Raw genomic sequence first — 20,335 nt, forward strand, 5'->3', positions numbered from 1 at the left:
CCGCGAATATCAAATTTTCGTAGCACTTACTCTACTGACTATTAAAGGAATAAAATTTTCAAACCTGATCAAAAATCCACTTCATTACTCTCATTCGGTTTCAATTGTTCAAAAGTACCTAATTTTATTACAAGCTTGCCTATCAAAATCTGCAAGCTTAAAACAGAGGTTGGTTAAAAAAAAAAAAAAAAAAAATCATCAGTTTCCCACTATTTTTCAACATCGATGAGACAATTTTTAGTTTCAGGTGTATTTATATCACAATTTCGTCTACCTGACCTGATCAGGTCAATTTCACGCCAGGCGTAACCGTTGAGTCTGTTCACTTAAATTCGACGAGTCGACCCAGAAACCGTTTAGCCATCTAAATTTTGAGTACCTAAACCGAAAAAAGCACGTGGCGTTTCCGTGTCATTTTTCCGATCGAAACAAAGGAGCGAGAGATTTTAAGAGTCCCTTTTTATTGCGGGACGCCGCCTTTAACGTGAGCTATTTTTATTTTTGCTTCTTATTTTACACAACCTACTAGCCGACTGGATGCTCTTCTCGTGCTGAACGTTTGTACGATTTCACGCCTACGCGTCTGGCTGCAGCAGCTTTACACACACAGAGAGGCGATACGAACGCTCGTCTCGTCTAGACACGCAAGCTCCGAAAAGCCGAGGGCGATATTCGCCTTTACTGACCAAGAAACGACCCTATGAATCGTAAAACGATGAGCGAAAAGATTCTCGCGTTGCGGATAGTAAAGGAAATCCGGGATGGCTGCACTTCCGGTGCAGCGTATAAGAAGGGTGGTTCAATCTTAAGGTCGTGTACCAAACCTACCCTTACCGACCGAGCAGACCCGCCCTTTTTCTTCCTGTATTAAATAAACAAATGAACGAAAAGGGTTCAAATTTTACGTCTCATTCTTTTCGGAATCACGGCAAGTATCTTAACCAAACATTTTTCAGGCCTGTAAATTTCGAGAAATTTGGAAACGGTAACGCGTGTCGAAAAAAAAAAACAATATTCTTTGACGATTTTAGATGCGTGACTAACTTTCTTGAATTCCGATACGAAAGAGCCGATTCACCGTCGAAATTTCAACCTTTTTCGTTCATTTCTTTATGTGATACAGGAAGAAAAAGGGTGGGTTTGCTCTGTCGGTAAGGGTAGAACTGCTACATGACCTTATACCATTTATCGCAATAAATTCAAAATCAGACGGTTTTCTGTTTTTTTTTTTTTTTCTAACTTGGCAGTAGAGTTTCACGATTACGTGAGCCGTGAAAGTACTATAAATACTGTAAGCAATCATTTACGTCCTCTATAAGTTTTTAATTTTTTCTGTAGAAAATATTGTGTGATAATAATAAATTTTTGATTTAAACAAAACGTTCTATAAATGTAATTTCTGCAACTGCCGTGGGGAGCTCAGAAAAATAGCAAAATCGTCGAATTCAAACCGAGGAATTCGTTTCAAGATATGCTTCGAACGTATGACGAGGATCTGGGTCATTTGGAAGAAGACTGATTTCGATGGAAAGCTACGCCAACGGCACACGATGAGAATAATATATTTACACTGTGCAGACTGTCGAATATGAAGGTTGAACACTCGATAATTTACATCGTAAAAAATACCGCGATTGGGTAGTCGGTCGTTTTCGAAAGATCGGGTATGTAATGAATCCAATTTTAAACCTACTTTGCGGTATTTTCCCTCCCCAAAGTGATAATAGAATTCCACAGGTTTGCTGAAATAACTTTCCAGCTCAGTTTCAAGGCCGTATATTATATAATATGTATATTAAACTGTGTTAAAAAAATCTAAGTTTTCTTTTTACCAAATTCAAGCAAAAAATATCGTTCCAAATGACGTCAAAAAAAAAAATTCTCTCAAAGTTGGAGTCCTTAATATTAATATTTAAAGGTGCATCGTCGCTGTTTTTATATTTATCATTTAGATAACGTGGGAAAAACTTGTTCCAACTTTGAAATTTTATAACGCGTCCACGCGTCAGTGCACCGATAAGACGAGGATATATTTTTGTAGGGAATTGAACGCTCTACAAAAAAAGTCTCTTATCATTTTCTGATAAATCTACTCTTTCATAAGTTATTTAAGTTCAAAGTTGAATTCACAGTAGATTTCATGATTTCTCTACTTTTTCAACGAAATTATTACACTAATCGTAAAATTTGATGAAACTTATTTTATAGAACATTTCATTTCCTTCAAATTATCTCGCACAAGATTTTTGAAATTCCTGAACGATATTTAGTTATTTGGATTTAAACGTAAATTTATTTTGATTAATCCCGACGTATTCTAAGAACTCTTAGAGATCGTTCAGGAGTTTCAAAAACTTTGTGAGAAATAATTTAAAGGAAATAAAACGTTCTGTAATATAAGTCGTATAAAATTTTACGATTAGTCTGATAATTTCGCTAAAAAATTAGAGAAATCATGAAATTTACTGTAAATTCAACTTTGAACTTAGATAACTTTTGAAAGAGTAGATTTATCGTAATACGATAACAGACTTCTTTGCAGAGCATTCAATACGCTCCAAATTATGTTCTGTTCTTATCAGTACACTATTGCGTTGACGAATAATAAAATTCCAAAGTTTAAAACAAATTTTGTCCATGTTATTTAAATGGGAAATACAAAATAGCGATGATGCACCTCTTAATATTAATATTAAGAGCTCAAAATTCGACGATATTTTTTTATTCGTTTATAACAATATGTTTTATGTGACTTTAAAAAAAAATTAATTTTTTTCCATACAGTCGAATATATATATATATATATATCACTAAATGTAGAATCTAATCGCAAGCTCAGCTTTTTTCTTCCTTCATCTACACTGTACAACACAACTGATCGTAAATCACTAATCGTAATAAATAATTTTGTCACTTTTGTACTAAAATATTAGGCTTGTTCTTCGTTCGATTGTACAACCATATGCAAAATATCGTTAAATTTATCGAAATTTTTTCACCCCGCCATTGAATTCTACAATCAATATACCTCGTTGTAATTAAACTGAAATGACACCATTAATTTGCTTATGCGATTTCACGGTCAATTAAGCTGATGAAATGTTGAGGAAAATTGATTGCTTCATAAACTATCTGATTCTATTTTTAACAATCGTATAATCCGGCTTTCGCAGTGTAATATTATCGTACTGTAGGTTGAAGGAATACTTTTAATCAAGTGATACTGCGATTTGGATTTCTACGTTGAATTGCCGGCACTAAAAGTATACGAAATAAGAAAAGCACGGACACTAAAACGCAGATGTTCGTTTCATGCGAGAAGCAATCTTCGCATTGCATACATCGATGTATCGTGACATACATTGGACATTACGAAAGTGCTCGGAATTTCATTTTCTCTAATGCGAAAAAGCAAAAGATCTCTACACAATATCCTCACCACATGTCTTCGATAAATAAGAGCTTTTATTCTCTGTTATAATTAGTAAAATAAGACGTTTTATCTCGGACGATACGTTCTTCCTTTTCAAATAACCACTTTTCAACGATTGGATAATCCAAGCAACGATCTACACTGAGAAAAATTTTATTTCTTACAGTAACTAGAAAAATTGAGTAAAACAGGTATCGTTAAAAAAAAACTGTTTGAATATTGTTGGAATTGCGAAAAACGAGGTACGCGTAAACATTTTGCGCTATTGCCGATCCTTTTTTGGTTATTGCAATGCAAAATCAGTTTGTGAGGTTTACTCTACTTTTTTAGTTAAATAAAGCTTTAACGTCAATTTATTCTTGCACAAGCATTAAATTTTTGCAACAGTTGCAAGAAAATATAGCAACAGTGATCGCAATGAGAAAGAATAGTAACGGATACTAGACTTTTCGGTAACGGCTAGAAAACTAATCTTCATTTTCTACCTAGAACTATATTTTTCGATTGTGGTAAAAAATGAAAATAGTTAAGGACTGAACGGTAACTGGAACTAAAAATTTCTCTCAGTGTATATAGTCATGATCCGCAATACGAGGCAAGTTATATGCAGTATCCGGATTCGAGCTTGCCAAAATTTCTCGCTTGTAGGCCAAGGACGAAGGATATATTGCCCCAATCACAGGACACCGTCACATGTGAGGTAGGTACACACAGTAATGTGGTAACAATTACATATTCCGTAAAATATTGCTAAACAATTATTGTTAAAGTACCCGTTTCAACGTCTTTACATGAAATATTATCTTTTGTTGAATCTTGAACGAAGCTAACTAACTAACAACAAGTTTGTCAGTCCTAATAATATACTAAACAATACGAAGTGAAAACATGTAAAAATTATATAATTGTTTAATCAAAATAAGAAATTTTATCGGGTGTAAAAATTATGCACTGCATTATGCGGTTTTTGCAACGACAATTTTCTGTCAGAAAGAAATGAATTTCACTGTATTTCATTAGAGTGAATAGAATGAACGATGATGCGATTAAAGTTTATAACTTGAACGCAGCGAAAAATTGTAAAGAAATCACAACTGCGTGATGAATATTTAAACCTTGCAAAATTTATCTGCGAATTATCCGTGAGGTTAAAGCGACGAACTTGAACTTCGAACGTATCACCTTCGCCTATAATTACATTGAATTGCGATAAAGTTGCGTTCAAATCGTTGCAGCGTGTTCGATCTACGAATCATCTGCTCTTTCGAATCAGGCGTTTTAGCAAATGTCTTAATCAATACCGTTTAAAGTCTACCAGCGGTATTTTACAATTAAAGAGATATCGCGTACGGATATTCAAACCGCATTGCCTATTCCCAGATTCTGATCATCGCCCTTGTCTCATTTCACGTGTACACTTTCGAAACCCTTTTATTCGTTGTTACATGCAAGTTCACGACTGAAAATTCTTTCCCATGTATACAATAATTCTAATACACGACCATATAACGATATTACAAAACCAAAACTTTTACTTGTTAAATTCTACGTTTTTTATATACTCCTTAACTATTTTCATTTTTTACCACAATCTCAGTGCTGCATTAATTATAACAAAGATTTTTTCATCAGCCTAACCGAAAAATCTAGTACCAACATAATTTACGTATAAATATTATCCTAAGCGATTGCGTGTAACTATTTTTTTCGTTCCTACTTTTTTTTTTCTTTCTTGATCTACTATCGCAATATTCAGACTGTCATTTAACAAACGATACAAATTCCCATACGACCAATGAAAAATGATTTGCTTCTCAAACACGGGCAGAAACGGTGACGATGATCGTGCCTCGGAAAAGGCCGAATAAAGGACAGTCCGTAAACCACTTAAGTAGTTTGAGGGGGAGGGGGAGGGTCTTAGTCTGCGATACGTGGTTTTATGACCGATGCATTAAAATTCGTTTCTCATTATATCTTTTTGCATCAGAGGTTTCAACGACGTGCCTTCGTACAAAGTAAGCTTGTAACTCAACTTCATCAACACGAAAAATCTAACAACAATTTTATTCCTATTAATAACGATTAGCATGCGTAACTATAGTCTCGTCACTTTTTCTATCTTCAGATGTCTTGGAATAATGAAAATTTTCAAAAAATTTGTTTGTTTTTTTAATTTATCAACGCGTAAAATATATACACATATAAATTTTTTTTCAAACCACGTGCCTTTCTGTGGGGCGGGTGAGGGGTAGGGGGGGGGGGGGGGGAGAGGATATCCACGATATACGACATGGTTCCGAAGTGTTCAAAATAGAGCTACGTAGTTTATGGACAACCCCTGACGGGGTGAGGCGGGGACCTAAGGCGCAAGCACGTGATACCTGCGGTGCCAGGTGGCGCGTATCTACATGTCATACCTGCCCCTCTTTGTGCGCGGTACGTCACGCACGTTTCACCTGAGGGTGGAAGAAGAACGCAACGCGATAGTAAAGCAGCACTCGCGGTGAGAAAAACGAGGGTACGTAGGTACATGTATGTAAAATTGTTACGACATCGGCGCGAGGCCGTTGGTCGAATATTACGACGAAATATTACCACGAAAGCTCCGAAGCTCGAAAGCTCGAAAGCACGAAAGCTCGAAAGCTCGAAAGCTCGAAAAGCTCGAAAGCTCGCAAGTTCGAAAAGCTCGAAAGCTCGAGCTTTCCGGTTTAACGGAGAAACGGATGGACTCACCCGCCAGCAACTAGGATCATCTGCATGGTGCATGGGGGCGGCTGGTCTCACGACTACGGCGAGATCCTCGTTTTCGTTTTAAAATGGTCCTTGGGAAGGGCTAAGAAAGCCCGGAAAAACAACGTCGGAGGATCCGGGCGGCGTCGGTGCCGGTTCTTCTTTCGGGCTATTTCGAGGGTCGCCGACGGGGTCCTCCGACGTACCCGGAGTAGTCTTCGACGGTCCTCCACCTCATGTCGCGGTCGACGCGCCGCGCCGGTTGCCTCCTCCACCTCCTCCTCCTCTTCTTTCTCCTCCTCCACCTCCTCCTCCTCCTCCTCCACCACCTCCTCCTCCTCGGGGACGGTATTTACCCGGAAGCACGCCACTGTCACTGCCCCCCGCAGTCATCGGCCCGCGAAGAACCGCGCACCGTGTTCCCGAAGGATTTTTGGATCCTTGCGAAACGACGAAAGGGGTGGGTACGGGGGGAGGGGGCGGGACGGGGGAAGAAAAAGAGGGAGGAAGAGTGAAAGAGAAACAGACGGAGAGACGGAGAGTGTGATAGACAGAGAGAGAGAGAGAGTGAGAGAGAAAAAAGAGAGAGAGAGAGAGAGAGAGAGATTTCAGGGAGAGAAAGACGGAGAAGAAAGTGACACACTAGACCGCACGGCACTCGGCAGCCACACACTGACTGGCGCCGCGCTCGTTCAGCCGCGCGGAGAAGGCTTCTAAGTGGGTTTCTGTCGGGCACACGGGTTGGACCTGGGATAGGTTGGAGCCGGAGGATAACGGCTGATGCCACGCGCCGCCGCAGAGCTCGATGGCGGCGCCACGGCCGCGGGAAAACTCCGAGGGCCCGCGCTTCCACCCCCGGACGTCGGGGGACGCCGCCTTCAGTCGATATCCCAAACCTGGCTCGATCTCGCCCCAAAACCACCCTCCGCCCCCTTAACGAACCCCCTTTACACCCCGCGGAGAATCCCGCTTCCACTACTCGGGATCCGAGTCGTCTTCCTCTTCCACATGTCCTCTCTGCTTGTCATCGCACACCCGCGATTATTAACCATTTATTAAGTCATTAGCGCGAAGAATTGTTTCTCTTTAATATTTTAAAGGGCATATTTTTTTAACGAAGAAGTTTATAGAATCATAGGTTTATTTTTACAGGTTTTTCGGGTAACTGATTACGATTTTTATTTGGCTCAATTGTGAAATTGAAAATGGCAGGAATTTTCTGAAATTTATCATCATTTTTTTTTTTTATTTTGTTTTTTTTTTAGAAAAATTTGACCATAAATTTATACTACAATACTGTGTATGGAGAATTTGAGAAACAAAATTCAGAGCCTCGGCTGTCTGAGTTACAAAAAGACCGATTTAAAATAAAAAGACTAGTTTTTTCACGTTGATTGTTTGTAACGGACGTGTAAGTAATAGAATTATTGCAATTTAGCATTAAATTTTTATGACTTAGGCACCCGACAGTCCAAAAAGTGTTTATGTGTATCCAAAAAGTGCAAAAATATATTTGAAATCTGAAAAAACAACTTAGACTAAACAGGTGGGCGTGTAAACTGCCCTTTAAATGGTTAATAATATAAACGTAAACAGTGATTTCACACGAAGAAAGAACAGAGGGATCTTTATGATTTCGTGGCCAGACTTTTAGTCTCTTGGCGATATTCGAAGGGTGAAGACGGGTCTATCTCCTCGTGCATTTAAATAGAAGATCAAAGTTAACCCGTTCACTTTGGAACGAAAATATTGACTCAAAATCCCTTTATTTGAGTAACGAAACACTTTTTGGACGATTTTGACATGTTTTGGACATGTTTCAGAAATTGAGTTTTGTTTTTTTTTCCCAAAATTTATGTTTTTCTAGCAATGCGAGAATAATTCTGAGTAGAATAAATAGCAGCAATCTATTTTTCAGAAAATCGTACCGCCATTTCATATACTTGACAATTATTTAATACGTACACTGAGAAAAATTTCATTTGTACAATAACTAGAAAAATTTAACAAAACGAGTATCGTTAAAAAAAACTGTTTGAATATTGTTGGAATTACGAAAAACGAGGTACGCGTAACCATTTTGCGCTATCGTCGATCCTTTTTTGTTAATTGCAACGCAAAATCAGTTTGTGAGGTTTACTCTACTTTTTTTTTTGTTAAATAAGGCTTTAACGTCAATTCAATCTTGCACAAGCATTAAATTTTCGCAACAGTTGCAAGAAAATATAGTAACAATGATCGTAATGAGAAAGAATAGTAACTGATAATAGACTTTCCGGTAACAGCTAGAAAACTAATTTTCATTTTCTGCCTAGAACTATATTTTTCGATTGTGGTAAAAAACGAAAATAGTTGAGGACCGAGCGGTAACCGGAACTAAAAATTTTTCTCAGTGTAGTATGTATCGAGCAAATCGTAAAAAAACTAAAACCAAAATTGCACACGTTTGAAGAAAATTCACTTCGTTTTTATATTATTTAACTTCACATTTTCAATGACCGTAAATTACACGCGACAAAATCTTACGGAATGGGTTATTAACTTTAAATTTCACTCGGCAAACTTTATCACGTCTTCCTTCCCGCAAATATCCGATAAGACTGACGAACCGAGGTGCTGAACGAGAATCTGTTATTCATTCGTACTTGTCGCTCCGGAATCGTAAGAGCGTAATGTAAATATAAACAGACTTAGGTTCGACATATCGTCCTTGCATACAATACAGAGATTAGTTTTCGTCCGTTCTAATTTATATGTACGTGAAACCAACGATAACATCAAAAATTATCTGACTTTATTCAAGACAAATAACGAAATATCGTAACAATCTTTAATTCATTCCTTTTCCAAAAATTCAACCTCACTCGCTTGAATAAATATCTTTCTCTCGTCTCGCGGTATCTCCATACTTTTTTTTTTCTTAAATATCTGTGTCTTGAGAGTTATTCGGTCAATGTTCAGCTGAAAATATTGAAAATTCAGTGAGTTATGACTATTTTACTCAAATGATCGATTTTTCGGTTATTCCTTGTTTTATGAATTTCTTTTTTCCGTATTCAAAATTTAATTATGCCAAAGACAACTAATTTGCTTTGAAAAATCATATTTCAAGAGTATCCTAAAATTTTTTCAAGTCATTTGAATCGATATCTCCGTTTCTACGTAATGTTTTTTAATGTCAGGTTCCACGTGAGGGTGAAATAAATTAACGATTCATTTTTCGATTCGCTATCGTTCATTGCTGTTTCTGTTGATTATGTGAATTTTTTTCCTCAAATAATAGCACTAATGCCCGCTAAAACATCGCGGTTATAAATTTTTTTTAACATTATTTACCCTTACAGTATTTATTATTACCCTTACAGTAAAATATATATACTTTGAATATGTCGGAAACACGTTTATTTTAAATGAGGAAATTTTCACTCTTACAGGCACGGGTTAGAGTTGAGATAAAAATGTGAAAAAATTTGGATATCCTTTTTGAATTGTTTAATGTAGATTCGGGGGTACGGTCCGGAAAAAATTCGTCATACATTTTTCGTGTGTAACCGCGTGTTGTCAAAAAAAGAATTGACACGTGAATATAGTATAGTGACCGTTTTTATATTTCATCACTTGTACAGGTGACATGAAAAAAGTATCGACTTACTCATTATTGGCGGTTTTTTTTTTTTTTTTTAGAAACAAAATAAAGATGCCACGATATCTCGTGTTTACTGGCTTATAGAACGTGACTTTTTATCAGAATTGGATTAGAATACGGATTATTCTGAAAAACTTCGATTAAATAGGAAAATTCTTATTATTATACTGCGTTCGCAATTTGATTTCAATTTTAATGCAATCAATGATTCGATTCACACTAATCTCGATACATTTGATGATTAAAGATCGATGTTGGAATCAATGTCAACTTAAATACAACCTACAGCGATAACACAGGTCTGCAAAATAAAACTTTTTTTTTCAGTTTCTATTTAAATAAATAATAAATTTGGATTCCATTGATCGAGTAATAACGAAAATCTTCGTTTATTACTTGTAAGCTTTGCTTCTATCTTTTTTACGTTGACAAACAAGTCTTGAATTTTTTGGTTAATAGCTAAGAAAAGACAACAGCAAACTTTATAAGTATTAAATTGAGATTTTGGTGATGATATTTATCAACTGAAATATAAACTCCAAAAAAAAAATATACATATATTCCGCTGACCGGTGATTAATTATTATTTTTGAATACAAGTGATTTAAATGCGAAACTAAAGCTTATTTAATTGTTATTTACAATAAATTTTTAAAAAAATAGGTAAAATCACGAAAGCAAACTTCATAAAATACAACTGTCAGTTCTTTTATTAGTTACCTGGAAGAAATGATTTGGCATCTAGAACCCAACCTCAAAATTCGTGATGACCGATGTAATTTACGTGTAAACTGAGAGAAATTGTTAGTTCCGGTTACCGCTCAGTCCTTAACTATTTTCGTTTTTTACCACAATCGAAAAATATAGTTCAAGGTAAAAAATGAAAATTAGTTTTCTAGCTGTTACCAGAAAGTCTAGTATCCGTTACTATTCTTTCTCATTACGATCACTGTTACTAGATTTTCTTGCAACCGTTGCAAAAATTCAATGCTTGTGCAAGAATAAATTGACGTTAAGGCCTTATTTAACCAAAAAAGTAGAGTAAACCGAAGAAAATGATTTTGCGTTGCAATTACCAAAAAAGGATCGACAACAGCGCAAAATGGTTTCGCGTACCTCGTTTTTCGTAAATCCAACAATATTCAAACAGTTTTTTTTAACGATACCTGTTTTGCTGAATTTTTCTAGTTACTATAACAAATGAAATTTTTCTCAGTGTATAACGGAAAATCAATTAGGTTAATTATTTCAACGTTGATTGAGACTTTCAATATTATTTGAAACCTTTCCGTTTCCGAAAGAAAAACTGCATGTCGGTCTTGGGTTGGCTGCGGCCACGTTTCAGTCCTCGTCCTAATTCTAAATGCAAGGACTTAGCATTGTAGCGAAGCGCAAGGACGAATACTAATCCTGTATCCAGCATACGGACTCACTTCCAAACTCGACGGGTCAAATTCATAAAACAGCGGCGTTTCCTTGAAGAAGAAAATAGACGCAAGAGAATCGAGGAAAAGTTTCCAACACTAATGGTGAAGAATTAAAGTGTTGAGAGAGGATTTTATTCTTATTGCCAGCTTGCGGAGTCTGATGAGAACCGATACTGAAATGTAATTGCTTTTAACGCAGCTGGTAAATTTTATGTCCTTAATTTTTACGTCTCCTGATCACTTTTTTCCATTCGTTTGAAATTTTACGATTCTTTAGAATCGATAACTCGCACAATTCTAATTTATTCTAACGTGACTCGTTTTTCAATCGATATGCGAATGAAAAAAAATTTCATACATAAGTGCGCATTTTGAATGACTAGTATATTATTTTACCACCCTACGAACTATGCTTGTTTTTGATCAATACGGACAAATTGTGATGCAAGATGTTGTCTCCCTAATTTTTGTTTTCCACTTTATTTTATTACGGTTATTTATTTATTTCGTTCGTTACGAGAAGTCTTATACATTTATTGCAAGATAAATTGGTGATTTGTTTAAGATGTTTCCCTTTTAATTTTCGTTAATTTCTGAAATCATTAGCTGATTCTTTAGTTATCCGGAAGACTTTTCCTTTTAGATAAACTAAAGTTGCCAGAATCTCTTTGGCGAACTTTTACAATAGAGGTGGAACGACGTAAATTGAATAATGAATTCAGATAAACTTTTCCAGCGCACTTGATGATACCAGCGATATGAGATTCGTAAATAAATTTATTTATTGTTCACAGAACGTCTCAATTTCTACATCTTTTACGGAATGCCTTCTCCTACCTTTTCGCAACAATCACGTGAAAAAAGCGTTGTTCATTAAACTAGAACTTATTTTCAACCGATCAAACATTTACAAATACCTCTAAATTAACTTTGAACTAATTTACAAACTATAAACCAACGAACAAGCCTTTCCTACACAAAATGAGGATCGGTGAAAAATTACGCGGAGCAAAATTACGTACCTTCAATCCATTATAAACAAACCCATCGCTTTCATATATTCGAAACAGAATTATTATTATTATCATTTTTTTTTCAAAATTCATCGACGATTAATGATCTGACGAAAAATCCGCACGAAGAGGTCAGTTCGTGGAAAAAGCTCAATTTCACGGTTGGGTAAAATATCTTCCGAACCTAGATCTTCAGCGACTTATAACTTGGAAGTTATTTATAACTCAACCTTCACAACCAGCCGTCAAGTTTACAGCAACGTCAATTTGTTAGTGGCTGAGAGGATCGTTCTAATAATTTGTTATCCGAATGACTTGTACAGATGTATGAATTTTTCATATTACATTTAATCAGTATGTGACCAACACGATAATGTTACCATAAATTATCTATCACTTTAACGCTGACATGTCGACGCGATATTAACATCCAGGCAAAAATGTGCATTAGGGCGGTCTTCGTTAGTTTTTTTTTTTTTTTTTTTGAATTTTTACACTCCCAGGAGCTTAAACGCTTTTACATTGATAAAAAAAATATTCCCTGAAAATTTTTAACTGTCTATATCAACTCTAAGATAGTCCGTTTTGTGATCGAAGTATCTAATCGAAATAATATGGGAAAAACTTTTTTTGCTCTTAGAAATTTTCATAAGCCGTAAGCGAATATTTTTTTTTCTTTTAGAGAATTGCGATCAAATCAGAATATGAATCGATACTGAAATTTCTCCATTTTTTTTTTTTTAAGTTAGATCGATCAATACTAGTAGAAAATAATTTTTATTTTCGTGCATTGTGCAATAAAGTTTTATGGTAATGCAATTACAAGAATCTATCTTAAATTTTGTAACCTAAAAAAAAATGTGCAATATATTTTACAACACGATTGTTCATTTCGTATCTATACTTGAAAGAATTATAACTTTGTACAAGTTGAACTTTGAACATTGATTACCATATGACCGCTTTCGTTTACAAATTTTACACATCGGAGCTTTTTTGTAGAGCGTTCAATTCTCTACAAAACTATCAATTCTCTATTATTGTCGGTATATTCGTCAACGACTTGTAACGTTTAAAAAACGCAAAAACAGTTTTTCCCATTTTATTTCCATAAAATACTTCGATGACGAAGCGAACTATCTTAAAAGTTGATACGGAGATCTCAAATTTTTAGTGAATTGTTTTGTCACGAATTTCAAAGCGTTCAAGTTTCTGGGAGCATAAAAATTAAAAAATATATAAAAAAAAAAAAAAACCTATTAAGGAGCACCCTTATGCCCATATAGTCTAAACTTTTCCCCGTTGAATTTCAGGCTATCCCAGAAAAGGACGCATCCTTGATGAGACATTCGTGGCGTAATTAAAACCTCGGGAATATTATGAAATAGTCCTCTTCGTGGTTTACCGCGTTATTCTCGAAATCTCTACAGAGCAGCACTAAATTGCGCGCGGTAATGCGAGCACTCTGAGTGCTTGGTAAACGGTGCACCATTTTAACCCTGAACCATTGAATAATATTACACCCGTAATACGTGCAATTCGAAGACGTACCTGGAGGACTGCTTCCTCTATTTCCGTTCCTTTATCGGGCTGTTAAAACTATCCGCGCACCGAAATCATCCCTAAATATTATTTATAACACCGTTGAACGAAAGAAATAAAAAAAAAAAAAATTCCTGAGCGAAATTCATTATTTGTTTTATTTACCATCCATTAAAACAATGGAAAAATATTACATAAAACCCTGTCAAAATTTACTTTTGTGATCTTGGGTGAAATATTAACGATTTTATAGTTTTGTTTAGCACGGTGAGTATTATAGGTCAAGTGATTACTAGACAGAGAATAATTACTATTTGGGGAAAAAGTTTGATTTTGCAGATATTTGAAATAATTTTTAAACCTGTGATGGAGGTTAGTCGGCTGATAAGAAATCGGAAGTAATATTTCTGATTAAATTTGTTGACAATCTTGTATGTTGTACTTCAAAACTTATGATTTTAATGATTCGGATGATAAGAATCATTTATTTCCTTAATTTTTGAAATTCTGGTTGCAAAAGCAAACTTTTTCGACAAATGTTAATTATCTTTTGTTCAATGTCATTTTACATTAAACTGGTAAGCTTTTTATTTTGTATCGAGATTCTTGAAGATATTGTTGTTGACAATTAAATATGAGGGAAAATTTCCTTCGTTTCGCTCCTGATTTTTTCATAAATTATCGCATACAGATTCCTCGTTAGACTTTTTATTCATTGAATGCGAAAATTTATAGCATTTTTAAAAAACTTTTTACCACAGCGTCAGAGGCTTGTCTTTGTTCGCTTTACATTTTAATTCAAGCTTATACCAGCTTGTAAGCTTTTCGAGGATTAACTTAATCCGCCTCAAAAACCTTTTATTCGCAGAAAAAATCAACATTGATCAAATTTCTTCAGATTGTTATATATTTTTGTTGTTTTCATTTGTTTTTATTCTACAGTGTCCATGATTATTTCCTCGTTAATTTTTTGAGAAATATATTTTTTGAGGCTCGAAGAAATATTTATTTAGTCTGTTTCCTTGTTTCGTTTAGCTACAGTGAAAATTTTTACATAAATAAACTTCTTTGCATCACAAGTCATCATATATTATCAACAAGACTTCGAATTGTCTATTTTTTCATCTCAGTCAAAATTAACTCATAGATCAGATACATCTGTGCCAATATCTTCTAAACACCAGTTTTCACTACCGTCGATAGATATGTAAGAAGCGATCTGGTTGCTCTGAGTTTTGATTTCGTCAAAAACACCTAAATGCTTGGATTTATAAAAAGAAATGTAAAAATCGGCAGTTCATTCAAGTAAAAATCAAAAAATATAATTTTAGATTGAATTGATGCTTGATTTCGAGTTTTGAATTCTTCACGTAACATTTAAACTCTTGTAGCTAAAAAGAAGGTTCCTGTAATTAGACGTAATGTTGTAGAATATTTTATCAATCATGTTAGATTTCGAATTTTTGAAAACTTGTTCAAAAACATTCATTCAAAAGCCGTGACATATTTATCAGTTTAGTGGGAAAAAATGAGATTCTGAAGTTTCTTCCTATCATATGGGATCAGCCATGGTCGTATTCTTAATTTATAACATCACATTTCTTTTCTTCTGAAAATCAAAAACAATCTTCTAATTTTCGATTAATTTTTGACGAGTTCGATTGGCAGCATTGCAATGTGAAAAGTTGTACAAACTTGAACAGGGAGTGGAATTTAACTTGATCGTTTGCAATCACACGCCACGCTGTGCAGATGAAGAGAACCTTTAAACAGAAGTACTGATAACGACTGTCTCATCAAACCTCGATATCAATAGAAAATCCTTGAATCAAAAATCAAGGTTTAATTCTGGTTTAGAGGTGTGAGTAAATTTTGCCATTTCATTTGATACCGTTCGCAAAGAGCAAAAAAATTATTAACCTCACTTCCAGAACGTAAAGGACATTCCATTGTTCCATTTAAACACAAAACTCAATTACACACTGCTCAAGTCTCAGCCCATTTTGCTCGCGAGTGTTCGAAAAAAAAAAAAAGAACAACAATGATTATACAAACGAAGCAAACTCTGCTGACTGTTGCATCGCTTTAACAATCCCGAATCGCCTCGAGGCGATGCTGAAATAGATCTCTGTGTTGTGAATAGAAAAAGGTCCACGGAAACGCTTCAGTCTATCGTTCTACAAAAGAAGAGTAGTTACCCGCAGCATCACTCGAATGGTTTTTTTTTTTTTTTGGCTTATTTTCTCTTGTTTTTGTTCGTTCCTCCGCTTTTTCACTTCACTGCGGAACAAAGCTCGGTCTCCAAGAGGTCGGGGTGAGGGGAGGGGGGGGGGGGGGGGAGGAAGAAAGCGATGGTAGGCATGTACGTGGCACGTGGTGGTTGTTCAAGTGGAAGCTAGCGTTGGAAGGGCGAAGAGCGTTAAGGGGGAAGCTAACTGTCACTCAATCAATTACTAACGTAGCCCTGAACCAGTTGTCCTTGCCTCGGTAGACGGCTAGTGTGGCCGGGAAATCCTACGCCTTTATGCCAACTCGGAATCCCACCAACTCCGTCCTGGGAAACTGACTGACAAAGAGGCGAGGGTGAAAGGTCAGAGCAGGAGACGCAAGGCAGCCAACGAATCCGTACAAATTCTTTTATTTTACATTCCTCTTTAACCATACTTCATTATCTTCAACTACCTCGTTTCACCCCAACCCCGAATTATTCATATCGTTCGACAAAGATTTTTTCACTCACTGTGAGAAAGGATCGGCACAGCATTCTATAGACTGCGATTGGGTGGCAATTTAATACTACCTGATGTCAATTCGAAATTTATACCTCATGTCATCCTCATACTACCTGATGTCGATTCAACATTTATACTTCATGTCGATACAACACTACATGATGTCAATTTAGCATTTATACGTCATGGCATCCTGATACTACCCGATATCAATTCAACATTTTTTGTCAATCCCATAGTGCCTAATGTCAATCAATACTTACATTTAATGCCAACCCATCACTACTTGATGTCAATTCAACATTTATACTTGATATCGATCCCATAATACCTGACGCTAATTCAACACTTACATTTAATGATAATCCAAAACTACTTGATGTCAATTCAACATCTATATTTGATGTCAATCTCGTAACACTTGATGTCAATTCAACACTCACGTGTAGCGTCAACCCAGCACTACTTGATGTCAATTCAAAATTCACATTTGATGTCAATCACATAATACCAGACGCCAATTCAACACTTACATTTAATGACAATCCAGCACTACCTGATGTCAATTAAACATTTATATCTGATGTCAATCTCATAACACTTAATGTCAATTGAACACTTACATGTAACGTCCATCCAGCACTAGTTGATGTGAATTCAACTTTTATACTTCATGTCATCCTCACACCACCTGATGTCAATTTAAAAAATTACGTTCAATGTCAATTTCACACTACGTGATGTCAATTTAATATTTGGAATTCATGCCAATCCCATACTACCTGACGTAAATTCGACAGTTATATTTCATGTCAAGGTTATGCTACCTTGATTGATGAATATATCAGCTGTATTATACGTATATCACTCCAACACTGTCTTATGTCTTATTCATCTCTTAGATTTAATTTACACATAACACTATCTGTATCTGATCTAATTCCACGAAAAAATTCTTCTGCATAGTCGACACCAGGTAATTTTTGTCAATCTTAACACCACCATTTTTTACAGCAGAGTGAAACTCGAAAGATTTATCCACTCCATGGGATATCTTGAATCCTGCAGTAGATATACGGTAACAACAGGTGTATTTTCCATTTGCAAGGCTCACTGTAGATGAGTTTACGGGATATATCAACACAAAAGCGCGAAACCGTTACTAAACCTAAGTTTGCGATTCAAAGGCTTAAGACACAAGTGCATTATACATCCACGCTTGGGAAGTGGATGTATCTTTCGAGAGCTCCAAGATGTCTCGAGAGCAATATATTTCGTCGGCATACTTGCAGCGCACTGCTGAACAGAAATGGCTTTTCTCTGAACCCAGAGCCACTTTTGCATTCTGTCTCTGTACCCAACGCTGCCTGATAGAAAAAGCCGGAATTCAAGGGTCGCCATGTTCGGGGCAAAGATATTTCTACTCGAAATCGAACTACAGCAGTTTATCCTTTTCCAATGTGTCATCGCATCGAATACAAAAGTCAGGTTTTATGAAACGCTGTTTTCTGCAAATCTTATTCGACTTTCAATCCTTTGACTCTCTGATTAATTGTGTAGAATTTAGTGTTCCAATTATAAAAACAGCGGACATCCTAGCTTTGACAATAAAGTGATGAAAAAAAAAACAATTTACGATCGCGTATTTCTCGGTTTCTTCAAATTTGATCGTGGTGCTAATTCCGGGAACGTTTACAACTTGGGTGACATCTCGTTTTCAATGTGACAATATTTCACGGCAACATCGGTTGTGCGAACTGACATTTTTTTATTGAAAACTGAAGTTGTAATGAATTCGACAAAAACTACGTTTTCATAGTCACAGACACACCTGTTAATAAGTTGAGGTCCGTTTTATTGCATGAAACAGCATTTTTCACGAGCACCGCAGGTTTGCGGTGAGTCTGCACACCACAATATAGGTATACACACTTTGAGAGTCAGTCGTGCCTGTCTTTTGCTGGCCGTTTGCAAAGCGAGGATTTAAACATACGACGCTATATACCTATCTGGAGAATATGAGAAAGTAAGAACCTTTGGCACCGGTGATAAAAATCGGTGCCAGAATAATCAGACGTGATTTTAGCACACCTATTATTTTTAACGCTGTATTACTTGAGGCAAAAATTCCACTGTAGTTCACAAGAAATCAACGATTTTGCCTGGAAAAGGAATAGTGGCAAGTGCATGAGACGCGACAAATACTTTGAGGCCGATCAATCAACGAAAACTGCACTTGACGAGAGCTCAGTGATTTCGAATAATTGGGATCCATGATGCAGCGTTTAACGATCCACCTCGACCAGAAATACGGTGGAACCCTCAACGAGGATGGAGATTAAGTTCGGGCCGAAGGTGCTGATGGGGTGCAAACAGGGTGCGCGTATCACGGGAAGCGTATAGGTGGGGGAGATGAGGGCCAAAGTGGCCACCCGGGGCGAAGCGAATTTACTGAATATTTCATAATAACCGTGGGAGGTGCCTAATTTAAGTGGCTGAAATCACATCTATCATTTGTTTCGAACCGGGGGCTGAATGAAATCAAAACTAATTGTGAGACTGTGGCTTTCATTCAATTCAATTCTGCCGTTTTCGAGCCAGTAGGAAAATACAAGAAGACCTAAATACTACCTTTCAGCAGGTAAGTAGCCTTTTCTGAATCGTCACGTTTTATTGGATCGAAGAATAACGGGGATTTTTATGGCTAGTTAAAGGAGCAGAATCAGAAATGTAATGGTGGAATCTCGTAAAAAAAACATGTAATAAATAAAAGGATGTTCGATATTTTTATGTAAAAAAATTTGTGCCTTTTTAAAGATATTTAACAACGGAGAATCCTACTGGTAAGATTTTTCCCGTTTTTTCATGAGGTGACGCAATGAGTAAAAAATAATACATGAGCGCGAGTATTATTGGAAACGCAGTTCAGAACATCAGTGGTGAAGATTGCTTTAGTAACATAAATAAAAGTAGTCAGAAAAAATTTACTTTTCGTGTGTAACATGAAAACTTTTAACTGGTTTTGTTAGGAACAAGATTTCGTGAAATAGAATTGATATTAGAATATTTTAGATACGAATAGTTGTGCTGTATGATTTTTTTTGTATTTACAAAAATACAGTTTTCATGAACAATAGTGAGGTTATATATAATGTTACAGTACACTGGTCAAAAAAATTTTGTAACAAGGAAGGTGTTTACTAATTTTGAAATACTTATCTACTTTCATCTAAAACCATAATTATTTTTTGATTCAAGGTATTGTATTATTTATAATAAATACCAGTCAGCTAGTTACAATAAATGACAAAACACCCTGAATCAAGAATAGTAAGTCCAAACGATAAACATTCAATTTTACCGGCAGTATTTATACCACAAAAACTAGACCTGATCAAATCGTAACAAATATGGTTTAATAAAGAGGGTAGATAGATGTTTAAAAATTAATAATCACCTTCCTTGTTACAAAATTTTGTTCATCAATGTAATTGATCGCGTTAAAAATATGTCATCCCACCGCTGTCACCAACAATAATGTTCTGGTTTCCTACTCGCAAGTATGATTGAGACGTCTAGTTTCTTGAGGGAACCGACACGGACAGTTATGATTGATAATAGTTACGTACAGCGGAGTGACACAGTCTTCCAAGTAATGTATATAATCATAGGTCCGAACGAAGGGGGAGGCAGCACTAAAAGTTCACATTATCAGATCATACTTGCACTCCTTACGTGCCGCCACTTACATGCTTAATGTAACAAGATCACGGCGAACTGGAAAAATTGCTGGAGAATGCAATTGAGATGTG

General features: G+C 35.9%; 1 protein-coding gene across 11 annotated transcripts in view; it reads right to left on the reverse strand.

Annotated features, from left to right (window-relative positions):
- The window catches only part of LOC107227889 (potassium voltage-gated channel protein Shaker), a 259,093-nt gene that overhangs the window by 110,702 nt on the left and 128,056 nt on the right, over window positions 1–20,335 (reverse strand). Inside the window, exon 1 of one of the 11 annotated variants that reach the window (XM_046745586.1) lies at window positions 6,167–6,405. The exons of the other annotated variants lie outside the window; for them this stretch is intronic. Within the exon in view, the coding sequence (XP_046601542.1) occupies window positions 6,167–6,192 (26 nt within the window). The 5' untranslated portion in view covers window positions 6,193–6,405. Of the gene's footprint in view, window positions 1–6,166; window positions 6,406–20,335 lie in introns of those variants that run through there. 11 annotated transcript variants of the gene reach the window in all.

This window comes from Neodiprion lecontei, chromosome 7, assembly GCF_021901455.1.
Source record: "Neodiprion lecontei isolate iyNeoLeco1 chromosome 7, iyNeoLeco1.1, whole genome shotgun sequence".
Classification (NCBI taxonomy): Eukaryota; Metazoa; Arthropoda; class Insecta; order Hymenoptera; family Diprionidae; genus Neodiprion; species Neodiprion lecontei.